Source organism: Nerophis lumbriciformis, linkage group LG07 (assembly GCF_033978685.3).
Source record: "Nerophis lumbriciformis linkage group LG07, RoL_Nlum_v2.1, whole genome shotgun sequence".
Classification (NCBI taxonomy): Eukaryota; Metazoa; Chordata; class Actinopteri; order Syngnathiformes; family Syngnathidae; genus Nerophis; species Nerophis lumbriciformis.
The window spans coordinates 8,047,501-8,073,504 of NC_084554.2; the positions used below are offsets into that span (position 1 = coordinate 8,047,501).

Genomic DNA, 26,004 nt, shown 5'->3' on the forward strand with positions numbered 1-26,004 from the left:
GGAGTGCGGGGCTTCTTTTATTAATAATATAGACATTTGTCACTTGATTGACACACACGGCCACTTGTCAAATAATGGCTGACATGGTTTTAGGTTCCGTCTTAAGTTGGTTGGAGGCACTTTCTCTTGTTAGGTTGCAGGTGATGTCATGTCTGGTTGTTGTTGCCTAGAAGTCAAGGACATGGTGAGCAAACGAGTGCACTCCTAGTAAGAAGTCAAGTGAAAGTATACATGCATTGTCCGTGCCTGTGGAAATCATTCCAAAAGTTATTTGAGCAGTGACGTGCAGTCACTAGAGGCAGGTGAGGTGGGGCCTCACCTGCCATCATGGAAAGAAAAAAAATGTAAAAAGAAAAAAAAAAATTAAATTGTTATATGTATCCAGTGATTATACTATAAAGTTATTTTCCATTTAACTTCACCAGTTTTAGATTATTTTTATTCAAAATCGCTGAATTTTCACATTTGCCGTTCAAATACTGAGAAGAGACGGTGCGGTGAACAGCAGCCAGTTGAGGCACGTCACTCAGTGCCGCAACATGGATTGCGCAATGACTCGGTTAACTGCTGGCCTGCTGTGCAGTGAGACCGTATTGCTATATGAACTATATTATACATTTCCATAGTTTAGTTAGCTTAGGTATATAATGTACAGTGTATTTTGTCAACAACTGTATGTGTGTAAAGTATTTCTTGTGCTGAGCGATCATAAAACGGCTGCAAAAGACGCACTGGCTGAGGCTCGCCTCCTGCACCCCCGCCGTAGAATTGTTATATCAACTAAAGCCCACACTTAAACTTTCCACGTGCAAGATTGAATCTATTTAAAAAAATTATTTCATAAGAAGCCAAAAAGTGCAAAAACAATAATGTTGGTGTTGGAGGAGTTGTGAATGACTGCAGGGACACAACATTAGATACACCTGCAGACTGCAGGTGTACCTAATTCACAACCCCTCCAACACGAACATTATTGTTTTTGCACTTTTTGGCTTCTTATTAAATAACTTTTGTAACCTATTTTCATGGGCTTTCCTCTTTGTGATGTTAAGTTCCTGTTATGCGCTGTTATACAGTATATGCCTTGAGCTCTTATTTTGAAGGCGCCAAGAGTGGAAGTGATGTCACGTTGCGGAGGTTTTTGAAAGAAGGTAAATAAAGTGGTCCTCGTGTAAACTGGAGCCTCCGTGTTTGTTATTTTGTAGTTTCATACAGTATAGGCGACATTTATAAACCCTCGGTTACACTTTTTTAAATAGATTCAATCTTGCACGTGGAAGGTTTAAGTGAGGGCTTTAGTTGCAGCGCATGGACTTAATTTCTAAGTAAAGGTAAGACCATAATAACGTTTTTTTTATTAAATGTGCTTTTTTGTGTGCTACAGTTTGTATGTGTAAAGTTAAAGTTAAGTTAAAGTACCAATGATTGTCACACACACACTAAGTGTAATGAAATTTGTCCTCTGCATTTTAAACATAACCCGTTAACTGCTGCCAATCAAATGGTGAATAAGATACTCTTGAGGGTTCATATGTTTGTAAATCTGACTGTGATGAAGTCAGTGCCTCACCAGCCATCAACCTCACCGCACATCACTGTATTTGAGAGTTCCCAGGACAGTCCATCATAGTGGAAAAAAAGTTGCTGAAACAATTTCCAAAAAAATAAAAAATAAAACGCAGAAAAGGGTTGCCTGACGTGATAATGGGAAACTGCACTTTTTTTTAAAAATTGATTTTGCCTTTCATGCACATTCACTATGTAAGACGAGAACAAGCATGTTTTCTTTTTTTATGCATTCCAAATCTTAAATAAACATCAGTAAAAAGTCAGCTAACAATGAATTAGGGTTGTCCCGATACCAATATTTTGGTACCGGTACCAAAATGTATTTCGATATTTTTCTAAATAAAGGGGACCACAAAAAAATGTAATTAATGGCTTTATTTGAACTAAACATCTTAGGGTACATAAAACATATGTTTATTATTGTAATTTAGTCCTTAAATAAAATAGTGAACATACTAGACAACTTGTCTTTTAGTACCGTATTTTTCGGACTATAAGTCACAGTTTTTTTCATAGTTTGGCCGGGGGTGCGACTTATGTGTGAAATTATTAACACAGTACCGTAAAATATCAAATAATATTATTTATCTCATTCACGTAAGAGACTAGATGTATACGATTTCATGGGATTTAGCGATTAGGAGTGATAGATTGTTTGGTAAACGTATAGCATGTTCTATATGTTATAGTTATTTGAATGACTCTTACCATAATATGTTACGTTAACATACCAGTTGGTTATTTATGCCTCATATAACGTACACTTATTCAGCCTGTTGTTCACTATTCTTTATTTATTTTAAATTGCCTTTCAAATGTCTATTCTTGGTGTTGGCTTTTATCAAATACAAAAATGCGACTTATACTCCAGTGCGACTTATATATGTTTTTTTCCTTCTTTATTATGCATTTTCGGCCGGAGCGACTTATACTCCGAAAAATACGGTAATAAGTAAACAAACAAAGACTCCTAATTAGTCTGCTGACGTATGCAGTAACATATTGTGTCAATTATCTACCTATTATTTTGTACACATAATGAGGGACAAACACTATTGTGGCCTCAATAGCCCTGCTGTAGTGTAGCATGCTGGGAATTATCTGTGCATGTGATGCAAGAATGCACTGCACATGTGATGGAGGAATGCACCGTGCAGGGTTGAAATTCAACTGAATTTGCATTAAATTAGGTTGTTTTAGCTAATAATCATGCTGTGACATCTAGCATGTTGCATTCAATGTTTATTCCCATTAATTTCCGTTAATTCCCATATATTCCCGTTAATTCCCATGGAAAGATTCCAATTTTGAATATTCCCGGAATTTTGCAACCCTATACACGACACATTGAGAACTGAGGAGAAGAGTCGGTAGGAACATAGTCTAATAGCTATAGACAGTGATTGGACTTGCTTCTAATGTTTTACCTACATGATAATCATAAAGTTAAAGTTAAAGTTAAAGTACCAATGATTGTCACACACACACTAGGTGTGGCGAAATTATTCTCTGCATTTGACCCATCACTCTTGATTACCCCCTGGGAGGTGAGGGGAGCAGTGGGCAGCAGCGGTGGCTGCGCCCGGGAATCATTTTGGTGATTTAACCCCCAATTCCAACCCTTGATGCTGAGTGCCAAGCAGGGAGGTAATGGGTCCCATTTTTATAGTCTTTGGTATGACTCGGCCGGGATTTGAACTCCCAACCTACCGATCTCAGGACGGACACTCTAACCACTAGGCCACTGAGTAGGTGGTAATAATAAACATCCATCCATCCATCCATCCATCCATCTTCTTCCGCTTATCCGAGGTCGGGTCGCGGAGACAGCAGCCTAAGCAGGGAAGCCCAGACTTTCCTCTCCCCAGCCACTTGGTCCAGCTCTTCCCGGGGGATCCCGAGGCGTTCCCAGGCCAGCCGGGAGAGATAGTCTTCCCAACGTGTCCTGGGTCTTCCCCGTGGCCTCCTACCGGTCGGACATGCCCTAAACACCTCCCTAGGGAGGCCTTTGGGTGGCATCATGACCAGATGCCCGAACCACCTCATCTGGCTCCTCTCCATGTGGAGGAGCAGCGGCTTTACTTTGAGCTCCTCCCGGATGGCAGAGCTTCTCACCCTATCTCTAAGGGAGAGCCCCACCACCCGGCGGAGGAAACTCATTTGGGCCGCTTGTACCCGTGATCTTGTCCTTTCGGTCATAACCCAAAGCTCATGACCATAGGTGAGGATGGGAACGTAGATCGACCGGTAAATTGAGAGCTTTGCCTTCCGGCTCAGCTCCTTCTTCACCACCACCATAATAAATATGTTCAATGAATTAGTCTCAACACTGAGCATATTTTTATTGACAAAGGCACATATTCGCCACAGCTGTTGTACTGGAACTTGTGCACTTACGTATATGTAATTCTGGAAAACTTTCCTCCAATTTAATAGATTTTGGCGAACTTCCTGTTTTTTGCTGTGAGTTTTATCAGCACGGTCTTTTGTGGCCATTTGGGAAAGGTGGAGCTGGCAGGTGTATCTCTGGCCATAGCGGTAAGTCTTCATTTCAGATGATACCATATGAACTACATGCACACTACAGCATTTTCTTCTTTGTATCCACAGGTTGTTAATGTGACGGGCATATCTGTTGGCGTAGGGCTGGCGTCCGCATGTGATACTTTGATTTCTCAGGTACAGTAAGCACCAGCCTGCCACACTCATGCATTGTGCTTAGGCTACATATCAATACAACATTCTTTCTTGTTTTAGACATTTGGGAGTGGCAACCTTCTGAGAGTCGGGGTGATCCTGCAGAGGGCAATTCTCATTCTGATTCTGGCATGTTTTCCCTGTTGGGCCGTCCTCATTAACACTGAGTCCATTCTGCTGGCTGTAGGACAGGAGCCAGAGGTTGCCAGGTCAGCTGACATCTACGATTTTTCAATTCCCAGTTTTTGAAGAATTTGTCCATCACTGTCGTCAATGTTCCCTTCAGGTTGTCTCAGTTGTATGTGAAGATCTTCATGCCAGCGCTACCAGTAAGCATTTTAGGATTTAACACAACCAATAACATGAATCCATATAGACCAGGGAAAATATTAGGCACTCCCTACGCCAGAGTTGGGCAGTGTCGACGTTATAAATAGCAGCGTTACTAGCTCCATCCATCCATCCATTTTCTTCCGCTTATCCGAGGTCAGGTCGCGGGGGCAGCAGCCTAAGCAGGGAAGCCCAGACTTCTCTCTTCCCAGCCACTTGGTCCAGCTCCTCCCGGGGGATCCCGAGGCGTTCCCAGGCCAGCCGGGAGACATAGTCTTCCCAACCTCTCCTGGGTCTTCCCCGCGGCCTCCTGCCGGTCGGATGTGTCCCAAACACCTCCCTCGGGAGGCGTTCGGGTGGCATCCTGACCAGATGCCCGAACCACCTCATCTGGCTCTTCTCCATGTGAAGGAGCATCTGGCTCTTCTCCATGTGGAGGAGCAGCGGCTTTACTTTGAGCTCCTCCCAGATGGCAGAGCTTCTCACCCTATCTCTAAGGGAGAGACCCGCCACCCGGCAGAGGAAACTCATTTGGGCCGCTTGTACCCGTGATCTTGTCCTTTCGGTCATGACCCAAAGCTCATGACCTTAGGTGAGGATGGGAACGTAGATCGACCGGTAAATTGAGAGCTTTGCCTTCCGGCTCAGCTCCTTCTTCACCACAACGGATCGATACAGCGTCCACATTACTGAAGACGCCGCACCGTTCATTCGTGAGCAAGACTCCCAGGTACTTGAACTCCTCCACTTGGGGCCAGATCTCCTCCCCAACCTGGAGATGGCACTCTACCCTTTCCCGGGCGAGAACCAATGTTCCCTCTAATTTTTCATGTGTGAGCAAACGCACAAACTCCCTGAGCATTCAGTGGAGCACATGTGAGCAACATCAGACGTGCACACTGTGGCCACACCAGCGTCACACCTGTCCCAAACCTGACATCATAACCATTTAAATGTTTTATTAAAATAATGTTGTGATATAAGTGATTTTGCCCTCTTACAATGACAATGACAAAAAAAACATGTTTTTCATGACCTATGTGCTAGTATTGTATGTCTGGCTGCGGGTCCTGAAATGTTACCCCTTTCAGAGATTACATTTAGTTCCTGTAACTTTCTGTCTGTAAAATACATCTTTTTATTAGCATTTATGAAATTTAGTGACAATATTTCATGAATAATATCCTTAGATTAACATTCTTAATAAATGGCAGTAAAATAAGCACACATCTGATTGAGGAGTCCGAGTGTTACAACCTGGCATTTACACATGGTGTGGCGTTGGGGTTGTCCGACTTATTGTGTGGCCATAAACGCAGCACTGGCTAAGTGCCATGAGTGCGTGTGTTGGTGCAGGTGAGACAGAGCGAGCGGCTTCTGTTGAAACGACGGATGATAACGTTGGTTTAAGCCTGGTTTGTTTGGAAGAAAATTACCAGTTTTTATAGATAAAAGTTTTTTTACTCATGTTTTTGGTGTGGTTACAAACAGTTTTGCTCAATAAAGTGATTGATGGAATTCCTGTCCGTAAAGTCTCTCGACAGACGATAATTGAACTGTGTTGACAAAGATTGTTTTATTCATTGGGGCCACTCTTGTTGTCACCTGTCACTCACAGAGTTGCATTGCAAAATCATACAGAATAAACTGTAATGTGTTTTTTTTGTTTAAAGTTCAGATGGGATTTTTGATTTTCTGCGCGGCATTAATTTGCTGTGCGCAGAGGACGCGTGAGCAGTGTGCAATTGCGCAGGCGCGCACCTGAGAGGGAACGTTGGCGAGAACCATGGACTCGGACTTGGAGGTGCTGATTCTCAGCCCAGTCGCTTCACACTCGGCTGCGAACCGATCCAGTGAGAGCTGAAGATCTTGGCCAGACGAAGCCATCAGGACCACATCATCTGCAAAAAGCAGAGACCTAATCCTGCAGCCACCAAACCAGATCCCCCCAACGCCTTGACTGCGCCTAGAAATTCTGTCCATAAAAGTTATGAACAGAATTGGTGACAAAGGGTGGCCTTGGTGGAGTCCAACTCTCATTGGAAACGTGTCCGACTTACTGCTGGCAATGCGGACCAAGCTCTGACACTGATCATACAGGGAACGAACTGCCACAATCAGACAGTCCGATACTCCATACTCTCTGAGCACTCCCCACAGGACTTCCCGGGGGACACGGTCAAATGCCTTCTCCGAGTCCACAAAACACATGTAGACTGGTTGGGCAAACTCCCATGCACCATCAAGGACCCTGCAGAGAGTATAGAACTGGTCTACCCTTCCACGATCAGGACGAAAACCACTAGTTTAACTAGCGTTTACTAGTTTTACTAGCGTTACTAGTTTAATAACATTTATTGGTAGTGTGGTAGTAACATCACTGTTTTTCTATGAAAATACATTTCCCCAGGCATTTCTAAACCTTAATTGCAAAATTGTTGCATTGTAAAACATCTGTGTTCCAATCTCACAGGCTACATTCATGTATTCACTGGAAACAAGATACTTGCAAAATCAGGTAAGTCGAAAATCAGAAGGCATAATGATGTAAACTAAAACAGCCAAAAGAGAAAAAATATGCTGCATACCAATTAATGTAGCAACACATCTTATATGTAAACATGTACAGTTAAGACATAATAATGCTTCAGTTGTCAATTTCAGGGCATCATATGGCCACAAGTAATCACCGGTTTTGTGGTCAATCTCATCAACGTCCTCTTTAACTACATTTTTCTCTTTGCATTAAATCTGGGTGTAGCGTAAGTGTTGCTTTTTCATTTACAGCACCGATTGCGTGAAACTAATACCCTTCAAATGCAATGTTCTCTATAGAGGCTCGGCTCTTGCCAACACTCTGTCCCAGTTCAACATGGTTGGGATCCTCTACGCTTACATCCTATGGAAAGGTGTTCACAAGGCCACCTGGGGAGGTAAGTGCCCTATTTGCACCTACGAGCAGCACTCTTCCATGTTCACTATTGTTCCCCCATAAACCTTAATATGGTACTATGTCTGAATGGACAATAGGAAACTCAAAACCACTTCAGCAGTCTTTGTTTAAAAGAACCTCTAAAGCAAAATTAATATTGTTCAAGCCAAAAAACAACAAGAAGCAAAACACAGTAAGCAATCAGACACAGGCTTTTATAAAAAATACAGATTGGATTGGAAACAGAAGGCTAAGTTAAATGTGAAATACCAAATATGAATGTCCTTAAAGGTGCCATATGTAATAATTGCATGTCAAGTCATCATTAATCAATCAATGTTTATTTATCTAGCCCTAAATCACAAGTGTCTCAAAGGGCTGCACAAGCCACAACGACATCCGTGGTTCAGAGCCCACATAAGGGCAAGGAAAACTCACCCCAGTGGGACGTCGATGTGAATGACTATGAGAAACCTTGGAGAGGACCGCACAGGCGAGCGGTCCTCCCTAGGTCTTGACTCTGGACAGCCAGCACTTCATCCATGGCCACCGGACCTCCCCCTCCACAAGAGAGAGGGGGGCAGAGGAGAAAAGAAAAGAAACGGCAGATCAACTGGTCTAAAAAGGGGGTCTATTTAAATGGTCCTGATATGTCAAAAGGCATTAATAAATAGTCTTCTTTTTATAACTGATAACAGTAGTTCATATGCTCATTTCAAAATTAGATTTACAGCCCCGAAATCTTGTTATTGTTTTCATTTTGATGCCCCGTCCTCCACCGTTTGACCAATTAGAACGTCTGTGAGTGACTCCGCCAAGGCTGCCCTTTGTCACCCATTCTGTTCATAACTTTTATGGACATAATTTCTAGGCGCAGTCAGGGCGTTGAGGGGATCTGGTTTGGTGGCTGCAGGATTAGGTCTCTGCTTTTTGCAGATGATGTGGTCCTGATGGCTTCAACTGGTCAGGATCTTCAGCTCTCATTGGATCGGTTCGCAGCCGAGTGTGAAGCGACTGGAATGAGAATCAGCACCTCCAAGTCCGAGTCCACGGTTCTCGCCCAGAAAAGGGTGGAGTGCCATCTCCGGGTTGGGGAGGAGATCTTGCCCCAAGTGGAGGAGTTCAAGTACCTAGGAGTCTTGTTCACGAGTGGGGGAAGAGTGGATCGTGATCGGTGCGGCGTCTTCAGTAATGCGGACGCTGTATCGATCCGTTGTGGTGAAGGAGGAGCTGAGCCGGAAGGCAAAGCTCTCAATTTACCAGTCGATCTACATTCCCATCCTCACCTATGGTCAGGAGCTTTGGGTTATGACCGAAAGGACAAGATCACGGGTACAAGCGGCCCAAATGAGTTTCCTCCGCCAGGTGGCGGGTCTCTCCCTTTGAGATAGGGTGAGTCTGTGAGTGTCACATCCAGGTTGCCAGTTACACACCGCCGTCTTGGTCTGGCTACTGCCACTGGTAAAGTTACTAAACATGTCAGACCTTAGTGCTTCTAAAAGTTACCATTCTCAACTTATCCATGACAAAGCCAGGAACAAAACAAGGATTTGTATCGGGATGCCTTTGAAAGATGGAGACCATTGAAGGCGGAGAATATTTTTTCATCTGACACCAAACTTGCTAATTTCCTCCTTGATAGGTAAGTCGGGCATTTACGTTTTCTTATTACTTGTAATAAATGGAAATGGGCATTTGGTATGTAAACTATATTGTCCAATACAATCTATGATCTTGTCTACCATAGCTAGTATGTTCCTGCAGCGAATGCTTAGCATGCAGCTAGCAGTTTCTGATACTGTATGTGCGTCAAACACATATGTGGTGGTATTTGCTTGGCACAACATTATGCATTACATGTAATGATGTTCTACTTTGTGTATTGACATGGTAGTAGGCGGTATGACTTATGCATAACGTGGTTTATGCGTAACATGGGTTGTCTCATAGAATGGCACTCAGCACTGAAAGATGGTGAAGTGCGTACATGGAAGAGAACGCGGTGCGTCAGGTTGGATGCATGGTTATGCCGAACGAAATGTGGCGGTCATTTTACTGTTGGCCTTGGCTTGCCATCAAAGTAAGCCTATGCCATATATGATATATTGTTATATGTCATTATTTGGATGGTGGTCCGTGCGGTCAAACTAGACATTTTAGCAGGGTAAAGCCAACAATCTGTCCCGACTCCCGACTAAAATATTGCTGCGTAACTTTACAAATTTACAATTGCCGGTAGTAAGTCGGACCCGTTTCCAGTGAGGGTTGGACTCCGCCAAGGCTGCCCTTTGTCACCCATTCTGTTCATAACTTTTATGGACATCATTTCTAGGCGCAGTCAGGGCGTTGAGGGGATCTGGTTTGGTGGCTGCAGGATTAGGTCTCTGCTTTTTGCAGATGATGTGGTCCTGATGGCTTCAACTGGCCAGGATCTTCAGCTCTCATTGGATCGGTTCGCAGCCGAGTGTGAAGCCACTGGAATGAGAATCAGCACCTCCAAGTCCGAGTCCATGGTTCTCGCCCGGAAAAGGGTGGAGTGCCATCTCCGGGTTGGGGAGGAGATCTTGCCCCAAGTGGAGGAGTTCAAGTACCTAGGAGTCTTGTTCACGAGTGGGGGAAGAGTGGATCGTGATCGGTGCGGCGTCTTCAGTAATGCGGACGCTGTATCGATCCGTTGTGGTGAAGGAGGAGCTGAGCCGCAAGGCAAAGCTCTCAATTTACCAGTCGATCTACATTCCCATCCTCACCTATGGTCAAGAGCTTTGGGTTATGACCGAAAGGACAAGATCACGGGTACAAGCGGCCCAAATGAGTTTCCTCCGCCAGGTGGCGGGTCTCTCCCTTAGAGATAGGGTGAGAAGCTCTGTCATCCGGGAGGAGCTCAGAGTAAAGCCGCTGCTCCTCCACATGGAGAGGAGCCAGATGAGGTGGTTCGGGCATCTGGTCAGGATGCCACCCGAACGCCTCCCTTGGGAGGTGTTTGGGGCACGTCCGACCGGCAGGAGGCCGCGGGGAAGACCCAGGACACGTTGGGAAGACTATGTCTCGCCCCAAGTGGAGGAGTTCAAGTACCTGGGTGTCTTGTTCACGAGTGAGGGAAGAGTGGATGGTGAGATCGACAGGCGGATCGGTGCGGCGTCTTCAGTAATGCGGACGCTGTATCGATCTGTTGTGGTGAAGAAGGAGCTGAACCGGAAGGCAAAGCTCTCAATTTACCGGTCGATCTACATTCCCATCCTCACCTATGGTCATGAGCTTTGGGTTATGACCGAAAGGACAAGATCACGGGTACAAGCGGCCGAAATGAGTTTCCTCGGCCGGAGATAGGGTGAGAAGCTCTGTCATCTGGGAGGAGCTCAAAGTAAAGCCGCTGCTCCTCCACATGGAGAGGAGCCAGATGAGGTGGTTCGGGCATCTGCTCAGGATGCCACCCGAACGCCTCCCTAGGGAGGTGTTTAGGGCACGTCCGACCGGCAGGAGGCCACGGGGAAGACCCAGGACACGTTGGGAAGACTATGTCTCCCGGCTGGCCTGGGAACGGCTCAGGATCCCCCGGGAGGAGCTGGACCAAGTGGCTGGGGAGAGGAAAGTCTGGGCTTCCCTGTTTAGGCTGCTGCCCCCGTGACCCGACCTCGGATAAGCGGAAGAAAATGGATGGATGGATGGAACTTTACAAATACATTTGTCTAATGGGCATCAGTAAAATGTGGCATGATTACTTAGTAAACCATCTTGCAAGAAGCATAAACAAGAGAAACCTACAGCGTAGGACTCGTCCATTGCTATTTGAAGTTCCTTGGAGTAAGATTCAGATTCGTATCTGGCAACCTCAGTCTTAGACAGTGGGAGGGGACTACATAATTTTGTACCGTGATTGCAGTAACATTTCTGGCCACATTACTACATCTGGCTCCTTTAACATGAATTATGTAAAAATGTTTTTTTATTACAAAAAAGATGAATGTGCTTCCAGGTTGGTCCAAAGATTGCCTACAGGACTGGAGCTCATTCATTCACTTGGCCATTCCCAGCATGGTCATGTTATGTGTGGAGTGGTGGACATTTGAGTTTGGCAGCTTACTGGCAGGTACATGTCCATCAACCCTCGACTGAATTTGGTCAACAACTACAAACGCAGATCCAATTTGCCTTCACAGGTCTCATAAGTGAGGTGGAGCTCGGAGCTCAGTCCGTCGTGTACCAGCTGTCGAACATTGCTTTCATGGTGAGTTCAATACAATCTTCCATTAGATGCTGGTGTTATTGTGTATGCAGTGCATATTAATGTTGTATCATGTTTTCAGTTTCCATCAGGTTTTAGTGTGGCGGGCTGTGTTAGAGTGGGAAATGCCCTCGGAGCTGGAGACACAGAGCGAGCCAAGCTGTCTGCAAAACTGTCATTTTTCTGTGCAGGTCAGTCAGCAATTAAACACCGGTTCTTGTAGTTAAAGAGAAAAACCCGAGCACATTGTAGGACGCACTGGAGGCTGCCAGGAAGTGCTCTCCATACCTGCCAACTACTCCGGTTTTCCCGTAATTAGTACGGTTTTCATCAACCTATTCCGGGTTACGGTTGCAGTGATAAAAAGTACGGTTTTTCATTAATTAAAAATATTTTTTTTTTTTTAAGTTTTATTCACGAAATCGCGTAACAACAATGACACTGCTTCCCGTAACTTCCTATCGAGCCATTCCGAACGCCATGCACGAGGCTATTTATAGCACCGCTGCCAAGCACGAGGCACCAGTTGTATGGCGTCACATTAGTGCCAAAAATCAGAGCGCATAAAAACTGTTATCGCGCGCTGATTCTCCACTTCGTGCGCACGCGCGACACCATTTTGCGCGCGCGTGGTGCCTTTTAGCGCGCGCGCGGTGCCTTTCTGCGCGCTCTCTGTGTACTCCTGGCATCTCTCCTCGCGCTGTCATGTTTCTTTTTGGCACTTTGGGGGCGGGTATGCTTAGACGGCCTCTTCTTTCTGATTGGTCAGGCAAAAAACGCTGAAAAATGCTCAGAGCCAATCAGAAGTATAGCAGGGCGGGTCATCGTCAATATGTATCAAGATTTACGGAGGAAGAAGTGGATAAAAAAATGTCGCGCGCTGATGAAGGTTATTTCATACCACATAAACACAATACAGGGTAATACAAAATGTGACCCAAATAAATAATAAGACAACAAACACCATAATCACATCTTTCAGCCAGAACTGGTCCACCAGCAATAACATCCAACCATAACATTATTTTATATTTTCACTTCTTCTTGAACATTTGTTTTCTAATTTATGGAATTTCTTTTGATTCAGCCATAAAATTAATGAAATAATCTTTGAATTTTGTTTTTAAAATGTTAAAAATAGCTTTTAATAATGTATTCTGAAACAGTTTAAAATAATCAGAGAACTGACTAACACTGACCCTACACAACTATGTGGCACAATTAAGTCTTTTTTTTTTTTTAAGCGAAAGAGGTCATTTCAACAGGTACAGCATCCTATGTCATATCTACATGTAATAAGATTTGTAACAAGGCAAACCGTTTGTAAATTGGTCGAAAATCGAGCAAGTTATGGTAATTTAAGTAGTACATGTACCATTGACATCAATGTAATGATTGAGGCTAGATGTCTGAAGTAAGATGGTTACAACGTTGCTACACTGGAGAATGATTGGTCATATGAAAAATGCTCAGAGCCAATCAGAAAGAAGGGGCCGTCCAAGCATACCCGCCCCCAAAGTGCCAAAAAGAAACATGACAGCGCGAGGAGAGATGCCAGGAGTACACAGAGAGCGCGCAGAAAGGCGTCGCGCGCACCGCAGAAAGGCACCGCGCGCGCGCAGAAAGGAACCACGCGCGCGCAAAATGGTGTCGCGCGCGCGCACGAAGTGGAGAATCAGCTCGCGATAACAGTTTTTATGCGCTCGGATTTTTGGCACTAATGTGACGCCATACAGTTGCCATTGTTTCCAAACGAGCGAACGATCATGGAATCAGCCGGAGAAAAATCGCAAACGAGTCTTAAACCGAAAAGAAAACTGCAGTCATTCCGTGAAGAATATTCAAAAGCCTATCCGGGAATAATTATCCGTTCCAAAAAGGGTGAAAACTACGCGAATTGCACCTTGTGCAGACAAGATTTTTCGATCGGACACGGAGGAATTAGCGATGTAAAAGACCACGTTGGGACAAAAATACACAAGTCTAATGCCGTTGCTAGCGATACAAGTGGAAAACTTTCAACGTTTTTCGTCGCCCAAACAGTGATGGTTTTAGCAACATTTTAACCTGTCTGAATGCTAATATTCATTTTGCGTCAAAGCCCCCCTGAACCCCCCACCAGGACTTTGTCCTGGACCTACCGGGGCCTGCGGCCCCTGGACCCTGGCTACTAGGTTTTTCTGATTTCAAAAGTTGGCAGGTATGGCTCTCCATGGGACCGAGGGAAAGTTTCGGCCCTGGGGCCAGATCTGGCCGGCCACTTATTTTTATTTGGCCCTCGAAAGCCTGGAAATAATATGTATCAACGTACTGTAACTTTTCTTACTGAATGTATTCTTTCTTTCTATTTTGGGAGGGGAAAAAAATACCGTATTTTTCGGATTATAAGTCGCACCGGCCGAAAATGCATAATAAAGAAGGAAAAAAACATATATAAGTCGCACTGGAGTATAAGTCGCAGTTTTTGGGGAAATTTTATTTGATAAAAGCCAACACCAAGAATAGACATTTGAAAGGCAATTTAAAATAAATAAAGAATAGTGAACAACAGGCTGAATAAGTGTACATTATATGAGGCATACATAACCAACTGAGAACGTGCCTGGTATGTTAACGTAACATATTATGGTAAGAGTCATTCAAATAACTATAACATATAGAACATGCTATACGTTTACCAAACAATCTGTCACTCCTAATCGCTAAATCCCATGAAATCTTATACGTCTAGTCTCTTACGTGAATGAGATAAATAATATTATTTGATATTTTACGGTACTGTGTTAATCATTTCACACATAAGTCGCTCCTGAGTATAAGTCGCACCCCCGGCCAAACTATGAAAAAAACTGCCACTTATAGTCCGAAAAATACGGTAATCTTGTTTGGGTGGTCTTCAGAAACACAAAAACTTCCAAAATATATTACAGCTGTGTTGCTGCTCGGGACGGTTTTGGCCAAAGGACTCACCCTCAAAGAGTGCAAAACTCCATCTGCACCCAACTTCAGGAACTGGCTAAATGAACTTGTGAATGTAATGACTCTTGAAAAAAAAAGATTTATAAACTCTACAAATATGAATAAATGGGAACTAACCTGGAAACCTTTACTGAAATATATTGAATCATGACTTATAGACATTTAAAGAACAAAAACTGTCATCTTTTTTGTAGTTGTATTCCTTTTTTATTATCTGTATTATTTTTTGCATTGATCATCCACTATTATTTATTTTTTTCTTTTCTTTTTTTGTTACTTTTGATATGGTTATGCCACGGTTTACCTGCTTATTTATTTATTTATTTATTTTTGTGTGACGTTTTATTTTGTATTGTTTTGCATCTGATCAATTTCTGTGACTTTCCTTTTCTTTTTTAAGTGTGAACGATGGTGAGGTCCTCGGGAGGTGATCTTGGGATCACTTCCTGAGGATCCTTGATGCCGAGGAATGTTCATCCATCTTGCTATAGTCTGGATAGCCTGCTGATCCTGAGCCGGAGCGGGATGGATGGATATATATATAATATCTAGGTATTTTTTTTTTTAAACCTTGAGTGTTAAAGTTCAAGTGCACCTCTCTCCTCAAGTGTGCATGTGAGTGTGTATGAGTGGATGTGTGCTTGTATGAAGAGTTTGCGTGAGCAAAGTATGACTGTTAAATGTGATTTTAACTGTAAAATTCAATAAAAAATATTTGCCAAAAAAAAAAAAAAAGGAATGACAGATTGTTTGGTAAACATATAGCATGTTCTATATGTTATAGTTATTTGAATGACTCTTACCATGATATGTTACGTTAACATACCAGTTGGTTATTTATGCCTCATATAACGTACACTTATTCAGCCTGTTGTTCACTATTCTTTATTTATTTTAAATTGCCTTTCAAATGTCTATTCCTGGTGTTGGCTTTTATCACATTTCCCCAAAAAATGTGACTTATACTCCAGTGCGACTTATATGTGTTTTTTTCCCTTCTTTATTATGCATTTTCGGCAGGTGCGACTTATAGTCCGGAGCGACTTATACTCCGAAAAATACGGTAATCCTTTTTATTGATTTTTTTTTTAAGCACTATTTTGAAAAATTAAAGTCAGGCTTATGGGGCGTGACATAATTGACCCAGTTTTCCCAGTATGAAGTAAATTTCTCCAATTTATAATGAATAAAGGCAGTTATCTTCTCCATGTTATATATGTCCATTGTGATTTCCATCCATTGCTTCAAAGTTGGGCTACTCCTTTTTCAAACATGTGGAAAAGAGGTGATGTATCGTGTTGTGACTGCATGTGTTGGAGAAAGTAAACAACCGCACCTTTCCTACACAGGATCAGTCTCTGTGTGCTGGGCCGTCATCATTGGAAGCCTGAGGGATCACATTGCTTACGTCTTTACATATGATGAGTGAGTATCTTTACATATGATGAGTAAGTATCTTTACATATGATGTGTAAGTATCTTTACATATGATGAGTAAGTATCTTTACATATGATGAGTGAGTATCTTTACATGATGAGTGAGTATTTTTACATATGATGAGTGAGTATCTTTACATATGATGAGTAAGTATCTTTACATGATGAGTATCTTTACATATGATGAGTGAGTATATTTACATATGATGAGTATCTTTACATATGATGAGTAAGTATCTTTACATGATGAGTATCTTTACATATGATGAGTGAGTATCTTTACATATGATGAGTGAGTATCTTTACATGATGAGTGAGTATCTTTACATATGATGAGTGAGTATCTTTACATATGATGAGTGAGTATCTTTACATATGATGAGTGAGTATCTTTACATATGATGAGTAAGTATCTTTACATGATGAGTGAGTATCTTTACATATGATGAGTGAGTATCTTTACATATGAGTAAGTATCTTTACATATGATGAGTGAGTATCTTTACATGATGAGTGAGTATCTTTACATATGATGAGTGAGTATCTTTACATATGATGAGTGAGTATCTTTACATATGATGAGTGAGTATCTTTACATATGATGAGTAAGTATCTTTACATATGATGAGTGAGTATCTTTACATATGATGAGTAAGTATCTTTACATGATGAGTGAGTATCTTTACATATGATGAGTGAGTATCTTTACATGATGAGTGAGTATCTTTACATATGATGAGTAAGTATCTTTACATGATGAGTGAGTATCTTTACATATGATGAGTGAGTATCTTTACATATGAGTAAGTATCTTTACATATGATGAGTGAGTATCTTTACATGATGAGTGAGTATCTTTACATATGATGAGTGAGTATCTTTACATATGATGAGTGAGTATCTTTACATATGATGAGTGAGTATCTTTACATATGATGAGTAAGTATCTTTACATGATGAGTATCTTTACATATGATGAGTGAGTATCTTTACATATGATGAGTAAGTATCTTTACATGATGAGTGAGTATCTTTACATATGATGAGTGAGTATCTTTACATATGATGAGTGAGTATCTTTACATATGATGAGTAAGTATCTTTACATGATGAGTGAGTATCTTTACATATGATGAGTGAGTATCTTTACATATGATGAGTGAGTATCTTTACATATGATGAGTAAGTATCTTTACATGATGAGTGAGTATCTTTACATATGATGAGTGAGTATCTTTACATATGAGTAAGTATCTTTACATATGATGAGTGAGTATCTTTACATGATGAGTGAGTATCTTTACATATGATGAGTGAGTATCTTTACATATGATGAGTGAGTATCTTTACATATGATGAGTGAGTATCTTTACATATGATGAGTAAGTATCTTTACATATGATGAGTGAGTATCTTTACATATGATGAGTAAGTATCTTTACATGATGAGTGAGTATCTTTACATATGATGAGTGAGTATCTTTACATATGATGAGTGAGTATCTTTACATATGATGAGTGAGTATCTTTACATATGATGAGTAAGTATCTTTACATGATGAGCGAGTATCTTTACATATGATGAGTGAGTATCTTTACATATGATGAGTGAGTATCTTTACATATGATGAGTGAGTATCTTTACATATGATGAGTGAGTATCTTTACATGATGAGTGAGTATCTTTACATATGATGAGTGAGTATCTTTACATATGATGAGTGAGTATCTTTACATATGATGAGTGAGTATCTTTACATATGATGAGTGAGTATCTTTACATATGATGAGTAAGTATCTTTACATGATTAGTGAGTATCTTTACATATGATGAGTGAGTGTCTTTACATATGAGTAAGTATCTTTACATATGATGAGTGAGTATCTTTACATGATGAGTGAGTATCTTTACATATGATGAGTGAGTATCTTTACATATGATGAGTGAGTATCTTTACATATGATGAGTGAGTATCTTTACATATGATGAGTAAGTATCTTTACATATGATGAGTGAGTATCTTTACATATGATGAGTAAGTGTCTTTCCATGATGAGTGAGTATCTTTACATATGATGAGTGAGTATCTTTACATATGATGAGCGAGTATCTTTACATATGATGAGTGAGTATCTTTACATATGATGAGTGAGTATCTTTACATATGATGAGCGAGTATCTTTACATGATGAGTGAGTATCTTTACATATGATGAGTGAGTATCTTTACATATGATGAGTGAGTATCTTTACATATGATGAGTGAGTATCTTTACATATGATGAGTGAGTATCTTTACATATGATGAGTAAGTATCTTTACATGATGAGTGAGTATCTTTACATATGATGAGTGAGTATCTTTACATATGAGTAAGTATCTTTACATATGATGAGTGAGTATCTTTACGTATGATGAGTGAGTATCTTTACATATGATGAGTGAGTATCTTTACATATGATGAGTGAGTATCTTTACATATGATGAGTGAGTATCTTTACATATGATGAGTGAGTATCTTTACATATGATGAGTAAGTATCTTTACATGATGAGTGAGTATCTTTACATATGATGAGTGAGTATCTTTACATATGATGAGTGAGTATCTTTACATATGATGAGTGAGTATCTTTACATGATGAGTGAGTATCTTTACATATGATGAGTGAGTATCTTTACATATGATGAGTGAGTATCTTTACATATGATGAGTGAGTATCTTTACATATGATGAGTAAGTATCTTTACATGATGAGTGAGTATCTTTACATATGATGAGTGAGTATCTTTACATATGAGTAAGTATCTTTACATATGATGAGTGAGTATCTTTACATGATGAGTGAGTATCTTTACATATGATGAGTGAGTATCTTTACATATGATGAGTGAGTATCTTTACATATGATGAGTGAGTATCTTTACATATGATGAGTAAGTATCTTTACATATGATGAGTGAGTATCTTTACATATGATGAGTAAGTATCTTTACATGATGAGTGAGTATCTTTACATATGATGAGTGAGTATCTTTACATATGATGAGTGAGTATCTTTACATATGATGAGTGAGTATATTTACATATGATGAGTGAGTATCTTTACATATGATGAGTAAGTATCTTTACATGATGAGTGAGTATCTTTACATATGATGAGTGAGTATCTTTACATATGATGAGTGAGTATCTTTACATATGATGAGTGAGTATCTTTACATATGATGAGTAAGTATCTTTACATGATGAGTGAGTATCTTTACATATGATGAGTGAGTGTCTTTACATATGAGTAAGTATCTTTACATATGATGAGTATCTTTACATATGATGAGTGAGTATCTTTACATATGATGAGTGAGTATCTTTACATATGATGAGTGAGTATCTTTACATATGAATGAGTAAGTATCTTTACATGATGAGTGAGTATCTTTACATATGATGAGTGAGTATCTTTACATATGAGTAAGTATCTTTACATATGATGAGTGAGTATCTTTACATGATGAGTGAGTATCTTTACATATGATGAGTGAGTATCTTTACATATGATGAGTGAGTATCTTTACATGATGAGTGAGTATCTTTACATATGATGAGTGAGTATCTTTACATATGATGAGTGAGTATCTTTACATATGATGAGTGAGTATCTTTACATATGATGAGTGAGTATCTTTACATATGATGAGTAAGTATCTTTACATGATGAGTGAGTATCTTTACATATGATGAGTGAGTATCTTTACATATGAGTAAGTATCTTTACATATGATGAGTGAGTATCTTTACATGATGAGTGAGTATCTTTACATATGATGAGTGAGTATCTTTACATATGATGAGTGAGTATCTTTACATATGATGAGTAAGTATCTTTACATATGATGAGTGAGTATCTTTACATATGATGAGTAAGTATCTTTACATGACGAGTGAGTATCTTTACATATGATGAGTGAGTATCTTTACATATGATGAGTGAGTATCTTTACATATGATGAGTGAGTATCTTTACATATGATGAGTGAGTATCTTTACATATGATGAGTAAGTATCTTTACATGATGAGTGAGTATCTTTACATATGATGAGTGAGTATCTTTACATATGATGAGTGAGTATCTTTACATATGATGAGTAAGTATCTTTACATGATGAGTGAGTATCTTTACATATGATGAGTGAGTGTCTTTACATATGAGTAAGTATCTTTACATATGATGAGTGAGTATCTTTACATATGATGAGTGAGTATCTTTACATATGATGAGTGAGTATCTTTACATGATGAGTGAGTATCTTTACATATGATGAGTGAGTATCTTTACATATGATGAGTGAGTATCTTTACATATGATGACTGAGTATCTTTACATATGATGAGTGAGTATCTACATATGATGAGTAAGTATCTTTACATGATGAGTGAGTATATTTACATATGATGAGTGAGTATCTTTACATATGATGAGTGAGTATCTTTACATATGATGAGTGAGTATCTTTACATATGATGAGTGAGTATCTTTACATATGATGAGTGAGTATCTTTACATATGATGAGTAAGTATCTTTACATGATGAGTGAGTATCTTTACATATGATGAGTGAGTATCTTTACATATGATGAGTGAGTATCTTTACATATGATGAGTGAGTATCTTTACATATGATGAGTAAGTATCTTTACATATGATGTGTAAGTATCTTTACATGATGAGTAAGTATCTTTACATGATGAGTGAGTATCTTTACATATGATGAGTGAGTATCTTTACATATGATGAGTGAGTATCTTTACATATGATGAGTAAGTATCTTTACATGATGAGTGAGTATCTTTACATATGATGAGTGAGTATCTTTACATATGAGTAAGTATCTTTACATAAGATGAGTGAGTATCTTTACATGATGAGTGAGTATCATTACATATGATGAGTAAGTATCTTTACATGATGAGTGAGTATCTTTACATATGATGAGTGAGTATCTTTACATACGATGAGTGAGTATCTTTACATATGATGAGTAAGTATCTTTACATGATGAGTGAGTATCTTTACATATGATGAGTGAGTATCTTTACATATGATGAGTAAGTATCTTTACATGATGAGTGAGTATCTTTACATATGATGAGTGAGTATCTTTACATATGAGTAGGTATCTTTACATATGATGAGTGAGTATCTTTACATGATGAGTGAGTATCTTTACATATGATGAGTGAGTATCTTTACATATGATGAGTGAGTATCTTTACATACGATGAGTGAGTATCTTTACTTATGATGAGTGAGTATCTTTACATATGATGAGTGAGTATCTTTACATATGATGAGTATCTTTACATATGATGAGTGAGTATCTTTACATATGATGAGTATCTTTACATATGATGAGTGAGTATCTTTACATATGATGAGTGAGTATCTTTACATATGATGAGTAAGTATCTTTACATATGATAAGTATTTTTACATATGATGAGTATGTATTTACTGTATATTCAGTAGCAATCAGATCAAGCTAATTTCGTTTTCTTGTGTTCAAATAGGATTGCATATTTAATACAGAGTAATCATTCAGTCTTCAAACTTCCGTCACAATCCTTATTGTTATTATTATTATTATTATTATTATTATTATTATTATTCCTCCTGAAGTGTGTGGCAACAGAACCAGGCCCCATATTCCTTTTTTATTTGGGATACAATCATAAATCTGCCTACCACAATGATGTTGTTGTATATTGTTAAGCCTGCGAAATAGCTAAAAAAAAATGTTTTACTTGTGAACATTTGTGCACAGTAGGGTTGTACGGTATACCAGTACTAGTATAGTATCGCAGTACTAATGAGTCAAAAACAGTACTATACCGTATAAAAGTACCGTTTTTTGGGGGTTTTTTTTAACGACATTGCTGGTTTTACAAGCAGAGGAGCATGTTGGGCAACGCACACACACAGAGTACTTACAAGCAGACACAGTGTGTAGACAGAAAAGGGAGAATGGACGCATTTTGGTGTAAAAAGTAAAAATAAAGGTGAAGTTATAACACTGAAACACCCTCAGGAAGAGGTGCTTTAAGACATGGCTAGCTAGCCAGCGGCTAACATCCACCCACAGTGTTTTAGCTACTTCTAAATCACTAATCCTGGCCTCCATGGTGACAAAGTAAGTTTCTTACAAGTACCATTATCACTGGAGGACGAGGAATAGCTAAACATGCTTCACTGCACACCGTAGGAGGATACAATAGCTCACCGGCGTCACAATGTAAACAAACGCCATGAGTGGATCTACACCTGACATCCACTGTAATGATACCAAGTACAGGAGCGTATCTAGTTGATACTACAATGATTACATCGATATTTTTTATCGTCCCATATTGTGTTTATAAACTCGGGAATTACGTCCCTGGACACATGAGGACTTTGAATATGACCAATGTATGACCCTGTAACTACTTGGTATCGGATCGATACCTAAATGTGTGGTATCATCCAAAACTAATGTAAAGTATCAAAGAAGAGAAGAATAAGTGATTATTACATTTTAACAGAAATGTAGATAGAACATGTTGAAACAGAAAATAAGCCGATATTAACAGTTAAATAATCAATTTTTACAGTTTGTCCCTTATATTGTAGACCAAATAATAGAATGATAAATGACGCAATATGTTACTGCATACGTCAGCAGACTAATTAGGAGTCTTTGTTTGTTTACTTACTACTAAAAGACAAGTTGTCTGGTATGTTCACTATTTTATTTAAAGGACTAAATTACAATAATAAACATGTTTTGATTTACCCTAAGATTTTTTGTTCAAATAAAGCCGATAATGCCATTTTTTTTGTGGTCCCGTTTATTTAGAAATGCATTGAAAGGTATCGCAAAGTATCGAAATACATTTTGGTACCATTACCAAAATATTAGTGTAGAGGTTGCCCTCTAGTGGGTTCCTCGGACCACCACACACTGCCACGAGAGTCCGGATTTCAGGGTACAACACTGTTGTATTCTCTTAAATGTTGCGAGGCTTTTGCTTTTCCAGCAAAATGTATTTTTCTTAGTCCCTGTCTATCTCTCTCCCTGGCTCCCACTCCAACTACAACCACGTGTCTCGTTCCGGCTGCTGCTAATAAAGGCCATCTACTCACCTGTCGCTGTCTTCGAGGCCGGTCCTTGCACACCCCGTTCCGCGGCAGGCCCACAGGCCACGCCCCCCTCCACAATTAGTATCGGGACAACCCTGGTGTACAGTATTTTTCTGTGAAGTTTAGTACATTGCTATGTTTTTAAATACCGTATTTCGCCATCAATTGTTCAGTTTTCTCCACGTTTTTCGTACAATCCTATTGAAAATGTCCCTCCTGTTTCCCAACAGACACATCCGAGTAAAGGTCAGTGAGGTTGTGTTGTTTTATGCTCCGTTCATCATCCTGGATGCAGTTTCAGTAAGCCTGGCTTCAATGTTATGAAGACATTATGGACTCGCATGCAGCTCCAACGACTTTTTGGGAGCAAACATGACAACTTCAGTGAGTTTGCGTGACTTGCAGGCGGCCATTGGAGGAATAATAAGAGGAACAGGTACGCAAAAATTCGGGGCGATCTGCAACGTGCTGTGTTATTACGGGGTGGCTTTACCTCTTGGAGTGCCACTGATGTTTGCAGCCAAACTAGGAGTCGATGGTATGTCGTCGGGTATTTAGGCCTTTTCAAGTTTCATCGACTGTGAAATGTTCAGAATGGCCAAAAAAAATAAAAAAAGACTTCCTGTTCAGGTCTGTGGATAGGATTGTGCACAGGTGTATTCCTGCAGTGCTGCTGCCTGGTCGTCTACCTGGTGAGAATGAACTGGAGTAAAGCTACCGTTGAGGTACAATTTGACACTTCATGAATACAGTGTGAGGCATTTTGGAATGACTATCATTTCTTTGTTTTGTTTTTTCTGCCCCAGGCTCAGGTTAGAGCTGGCGTTAGTGTCAACCTCATCGAGCTGGATGCAATCATACTTGGAGGGGAGGGAACAGGTGGTAGAGGTGAACGGCACCGTGTCCCCCCCTCCTCTCAGTGAGCTGTGGAGTCCCCCAAGGCAGTATATTAGGGCCTTTACTCTTCCTAATATACATAAACAACTTGTCATCAGCATGCGACTGTGAATTGCTCCTGTTTGCGGATGACTCGGCCCTGCTGGTATCCGGCAAGGACAAGTCACAGGTGGGAAAAAAAATCCTCAGTACTGAACTCCTTAGTATATGCACCTGGCTCGCTGACAACAAGCTATCCATACACTTGGGTAAAACGGAATCCATCCTATTTGGGTACCACATCAATCTAAAAAAAAGTCAGTGACTTCACTATAAAAGTGGGTGACATTGTTATCACCAGGAAAGATGAGGTCACCTACCTAGGTTCCATTCTAGAGGCTAATCTTTCCTGTGATAAAATGGCCACCAAGGTAATCAAAAAGGTCAACCAAAGAACGAGATTTCTCTACAGAATCTCCTCACTGGTCAACAAAAGCACCTTGAAGTTTCTAGCGGGAACTCTCGTTCAAACCTTTTTCGATTACGCAGGCACCTCCTGGTACCCTAGCACCTCCAAAACCCTCAAATCTAGACTCCAAACATCCCACAACAAGTTAGTCAGGTTACTTCTAGACCTCCACCCCAGATCCCACCTCACTCCTACCCACTTCTCCAAAGTGGGCTGGCTCAGGGTGGAGGACAGAGTAAAACAACTTGCACTGAGCCTGGTCTATAAAATCCGCTACACCTCCCTGATACCGAAGTACATGTCAAACTACTTCCTTAACCGCCATAACCACAACACCAGGGGGAGCTCCACTAACCACGTTAAACCCAGATTCCGATCTAACAAAGGTCTTAACTCGTTCTCCTTCTATGCCACATCAATATGGAATGCACTCCCAACAGGTGTAAAAGAAAGTGCATCTCTATCCTCCTTCAAAACCGCACTAAAAGAACACCTCCAGGCAACTTCAAAAATTGACTAACACCCTCAACCCACCACATCCCACCTCCCCGGATTGTAAATAATCAAATGTAAATAATCTTATGTATATACTTGTTCTTATGCTATTTGAACTCACTATGATCTCTGATATTTTTCTAAGTGTCAAAAAGTGGGGATTTTTTTCAAAGTGTAAAAAGTGGGGTTAAGTAGTAACAGAATAGACTTCATATTGCAGTTATTTGGTAGTGTGATATATATATATATATATATATATATATATATATATATATATATATATATATATATATATATATATATATATATATATATATATGGGTTCCCTCCGGGTACTCCGGCTTCCTCCCACTTCCAAAGACATGCACCTGGGGATAAGTTGATTGGCAACACTAAATTGGCCCTAGTGTGTGGATGTGAGTGTGAATGTTGTCTGTCTATCTGTGTTGGCCCTGCGATGAGGTGGCGACTTGTCCAGGGTGTACCCCGCCTTCCGCCCGATTGTAGCTGAGATAGGCTCCAGCGCCCCCCGCGACCCCAAAGGGAATAAGCGGTAGGAAATGGATGGATGGATGGATATATATATATATATATATATATATATATATATATATATATATATATATTTTGTGGCGGGCACTAGGACCATGCTTACACTCAGCAGAATGGGTGTGGTTTGTGTGTCTTCTTGGGCACATTATTAAAGTGCATATTTTGTATTATTGTACATTCTCATTCTCATGTTGGCAGTCTTACAATAAAGACCTGAGAGAAACAACGCTGTGTTTCTTGCATTTGCCACATTGGTGACCCCGACAAT

The 26,004-nt window shown here is 40.2% G+C and overlaps 1 protein-coding gene across 3 annotated transcripts in view; it reads left to right on the forward strand.

The window, feature by feature from the left end:
- LOC133609857 (multidrug and toxin extrusion protein 1-like) overlaps positions 1 to 25,259 on the forward strand; it is a 43,251-nt gene extending 17,992 nt beyond the window's left edge. For 2 of the 3 annotated variants that reach the window (XM_061965882.2, XM_061965883.2), the window contains exons 11-25: positions 4,006 to 4,107; positions 4,180 to 4,248; positions 4,327 to 4,475; positions 4,553 to 4,595; positions 7,070 to 7,114; positions 7,261 to 7,358; positions 7,432 to 7,529; positions 11,502 to 11,615; positions 11,686 to 11,753; positions 11,833 to 11,941; positions 16,079 to 16,154; positions 23,575 to 23,644; positions 23,750 to 23,882; positions 23,975 to 24,069; positions 24,151 to 25,259. In XM_061965882.2, coding sequence (XP_061821866.1) covers positions 4,006 to 4,107; positions 4,180 to 4,248; positions 4,327 to 4,475; positions 4,553 to 4,595; positions 7,070 to 7,114; positions 7,261 to 7,358; positions 7,432 to 7,529; positions 11,502 to 11,615; positions 11,686 to 11,753; positions 11,833 to 11,941; positions 16,079 to 16,154; positions 23,575 to 23,644; positions 23,750 to 23,882; positions 23,975 to 24,069; positions 24,151 to 24,267 — 1,386 coding nt within the window. In that variant the 3' untranslated portion in view covers positions 24,268 to 25,259. The remainder of the gene's footprint in view (positions 1 to 4,005; positions 4,108 to 4,179; positions 4,249 to 4,326; positions 4,476 to 4,552; positions 4,596 to 7,069; positions 7,115 to 7,260; positions 7,359 to 7,431; positions 7,530 to 11,501; positions 11,616 to 11,685; positions 11,754 to 11,832; positions 11,942 to 16,078; positions 16,155 to 23,574; positions 23,645 to 23,749; positions 23,883 to 23,974; positions 24,070 to 24,150) is intronic. The other variant, XM_061965884.2, reaches the window with a different exon arrangement.
- The last annotated feature ends 745 nt before the right edge of the window (positions 25,260 to 26,004 follow it).